Source organism: Fukomys damarensis, unplaced genomic scaffold (genome assembly GCF_012274545.1).
Source record: "Fukomys damarensis isolate Sample0158 unplaced genomic scaffold, DMR_v1.0_HiC HiC_scaffold_32, whole genome shotgun sequence".
NCBI classification, from domain to species: domain Eukaryota; kingdom Metazoa; phylum Chordata; class Mammalia; order Rodentia; family Bathyergidae; genus Fukomys; species Fukomys damarensis.
Window position 1 is genome coordinate 20,657,535 of NW_022900944.1, and position 3,796 is coordinate 20,661,330.

Consider the following 3,796-nt stretch of genomic DNA (forward strand, 5'->3'; position numbering starts at 1 on the left):
ATACATATTATATATTATACATGTATATTATATATATTACACATATTATATATAAATTATACATATTATCTGATACTGAAGTTTGAAAATAAATAGCTGGTTCAAGATTTTACAAGCTGAGCCAATTACTGGTGAAGTTATACATATAGGCACATTCATATAACAGTCTTGCCTACGCCAAATAAACAAAACTTAAGTGTCATTACAATTCTAAGCTTAGAGAAGCACATTTTATAAGATAAAAAATGAGAATATTTTATCTCCATCCATAAATTCATTTTTTTAACTTTTTTTACACCTAAGGAGTAAATACTGATTTAGTACACTCTTGTCAGAACACAGTAAAATGAATACCCTTTGCTTTTAAAATACTCCTATAAGTTATGATTTAGCTATTTCCTCTCTCTTCCACCTACCATCCCTTCAAAAGGAAGAGATACTTTTTTTCTTTGGGGGCTCTTCAACATAAATTACAGGACAAAATGCTAACAAAAAAAAGTATGGTTTAAAAAAATGTAGTAAGATATGATTGGTTTTACCAGTTAACAAACTTTTTATTAAGAGCTCAGACTCATTTTTTATCTACATTTAATCAATTAGACTTTCAGAATATATACCCAATATGTAAAATACAAATTTAAATATCAAACAATTATCCTTACATGAATGCAAGAAATTTATAAATTTTACATAAAATATATGCCAGTTTGAAACAAACATTTCATCTATTAAATGTATTCAGAAGATCAGTTAAATGAATAAAATATGAACTGGGCACTACTGGGATCTTCTTTTCACATGCAGAACGTAAAAACACACTTTTGTATGCGCATGTGCGGTGCACAAAGATGCCTCAGAAACGTGAAAATTATCTGTATATTCCAGTAGTAACCGTTATGATCCTACTTTGAAATTCTCAAAACATCCCAGATCCCTCTTCAAAAAAAAAAAGAACATTTCTAAAACATGTATGGGGAGGGTTCACATATTATGAGGTAGTTTAAGAAAAAGCAATGAATGATTCCAAGTAAAAACATAGAGATAACTGATTTAAAGTGGAAAAAAATTTATTTAACTTTTACCATATTGGGACAACAAAGCAGCCCTTTCATGTAACCACTCATTAAAAAGGTTTTACAGAACATTAACATAATGCAGTAACCCCCGTTTTCTTTCAGGCATTTTCAAAGGGCATTTCAGACCCACAATATCTTCAAATGAGTGTGCAAAAAACAGCTCCAAAATGATTAGTAAGGTAAGATACGGTTTCCCTTTTTATTTGAACATTAATTTTCCATGTTTTGGAGATATGCTGATTTTAACATTCATAAATATGTAGTTATTTAAATGTCAGGATATCATACTGTCAGCAATCTTGGGATTAACAGCTACTATCAAGCAACTAGTTTCTAATGCACACAACATAATTTGATAGTATACACGAAAGAAGATAGCCTGAATTTTGCCCTCAAATGCGCAAAAAGAATTTTTTATATATCTCCTCAAAAGTCTTTGGCCTTGCTGAATAATTATAGAGTTGTTATTTTATTCTGATGCAAAATAAGCCTTCAAGTGTCCCTTACTTGATCTTAGAAGGTCAAATTCTCTGTCCAACAATTCTTCTTCTGTTAACTTGGAGAAATTATCCTCTCCAAAAGGATTCCACCCTGACATATCTGGTGGGTTACTGATGTTCTTCTGACTTGTAAAATCTGCAACTGCCTCCTTCTCCGACATTGACCTATTATACAACAATTGAGAGAAGCAAAAGAAGAGAAACAAAAATATCAGAATTAAGAAAAAAACTTACAGTGCACCAATTCACACTTTATGAATGCTTAAATAACCAGACCATTTTATTGTAATGGAGATGGCAGATTATGGGTATGGGTTGGAGAGAAAGAACATTTGGGATGTGAACCACCTCCATAAGGCATACTAGCTGTGTCATCTCCTGTATAAAGAACACTAGTTGTGGTCCTTAACCTCTCTGTGCAGCAGCTTCCTCATCTACAGCAGAAGAGTGACAGTCTCTACCTCACAGCATTATTGAGGAGATTAAATGATGTGACACATGTAAAAGAAGAGTAGAGTATCTGGGAAAAATAAAATAAAATAATAAAGTAAAAGAAGCATAAATAAATAATAAATACTAGTTATTATTCCCACAGCATACAAGTTTGAAGGTGCAAATCAGCTACAATACCAAACAGCATTACTCTAAAATAACTACTTACTAAATACTGTCCTGGTTATGCAGGATACTACAGTAATTTTCCTTTTGAAAAAGATATTCCTTACATATAGCTACCCACAGAGGATGAGCTACTAGGATTACTTTATAAAGTGGCTGAAATTAAATAACAGTTATTTTGTATGTTCATAATCAATTATTCCTGGTGTTTAAAACATCTATAGTCTGGAAACTGAGAGGATTGGTTCTCTGAAAGTTACCTGACAGGGTTCTGGGCTTTTTAGAGAAGATGTGAGCTGAAAGCCAAGGGTCCCTGGGTACCTCTCCCTTAATCCAAGCCTGGAGCCACAGCACAGGAATGAGGTAATGTAACAAAGCTGTGCAGTTCCTTTCATAATTCAGAACCAGATCTTCTAATACCGACAGCAGAGAAAGAATATCCATGTTCAAAGAAATATCTCAAGTTTGCAAAACTTGACTCATTCTTTAAATTCACTTTTTCTCTTGTCATCTTATTCTCACTGCCACTCTCACTGTCTTAGAAGGGAAAAGAAGATAAGATGTCCATCCCTTATTCTAAGCTCACTCAGTATATCTGAACCAAGAACAGAATGTTTAATCAATTACTTTAGGTTAGAGTACACAGAGAAAAACACTAATACCTGGAAGTACATAAATTTGCTTAGTAAACAGAACTTAAATATTGCCATGGCCCAAATCTGCCTGCCTAGGACAGAAGCCCATCTCTAATCCAAAACTGCTTTCAAGCACTTTAAGGGCCTCTCAGAACACAGAACAGAAAGGGGAAAACTCCAGAACATGACCCCTTCTCCACTCAACAAATGCATCCACTTCCACAATAATTTGCTTTCCACTTACAGGAAAAATACTTGCCTGTTGGCACTATACGAGGAGTCCACTATGGTTCCAACCTGAGCTGGAAGTGATGAAGTGTAAGAAACTAAAGTTGGTGAGAAGTCTTGAGGGGAGGTAAGATATTCAGGTGATGCCTGCTGTTGAGACTGCTGATGCTGAGCTAGCATCTGCTGCTGCAAGAAAGCCTGCTGATACTGCTGCATCTGAAACAACAAACACCGCCACCTGGATGAACTCTCGATTCACTGAAGCATTTCAGTTTCACAAATATTTATTCTATTTCTTCCTTTTCAAACTGGTGGAAAACTAGAAACCTAGAACACAACATGTATTTGAAGGAGCAGCTCTGTTAACTACAAAACTATAGCACGATGAATTATATCTACTTAACAGGTTGTGAAGCTAGGCTCCCTTGGCAATTTTTTTAAAAATCCTTTCTCACATGCCCACTGGCTTGAACATAAGTGGTCCAGGTATGACTGTCCCATAGGGCGGCTTGTACCACCAGTGATACTTGAATGACTATCCCATCAGGCACCCTGAGCCACCAGTGATATAAGTGGTACAGTTACACAGGGGACAGTCATGTACCACTTGTGGTTCAAGCTGCCAAGCAGCAAAATAGGTATTATGGCCCTATCATAAATGTTAAATATTTTAAGAAAAAGCAAGATAGTACTTAAAATCACTAGTATCCTAGTTACTATTTAAAAAAAAAAAACACTA

At 34.8% G+C, this 3,796-nt stretch overlaps 2 protein-coding genes across 3 annotated transcripts in view; one reads left to right on the forward strand and one right to left on the reverse strand.

Moving 5' to 3' along the window:
- Paqr3 (progestin and adipoQ receptor family member 3) overlaps positions 1-3,161 on the forward strand; it is a 54,579-nt gene extending 51,418 nt beyond the window's left edge. For both annotated transcript variants that reach the window (XR_781061.3, XR_004514986.1), the window contains 2 exons: positions 1,179-1,255; positions 3,076-3,161. The gene's annotated coding sequence lies outside the window, so the exon portion shown is untranslated. The remainder of the gene's footprint in view (positions 1-1,178; positions 1,256-3,075) is intronic.
- Positions 1-3,796, reverse strand: part of Bmp2k (BMP2 inducible kinase) — an 84,347-nt gene that overhangs the window by 26,887 nt on the left and 53,664 nt on the right. Inside the window, exons 13-14 of the mRNA XM_033757765.1 lie at positions 3,089-3,273; positions 1,584-1,741 (exon numbers count right to left, since the gene is read on the reverse strand). Of these exons, the coding sequence (XP_033613656.1) occupies positions 1,584-1,741; positions 3,089-3,273 (343 nt within the window). The remainder of the gene's footprint in view (positions 1-1,583; positions 1,742-3,088; positions 3,274-3,796) is intronic.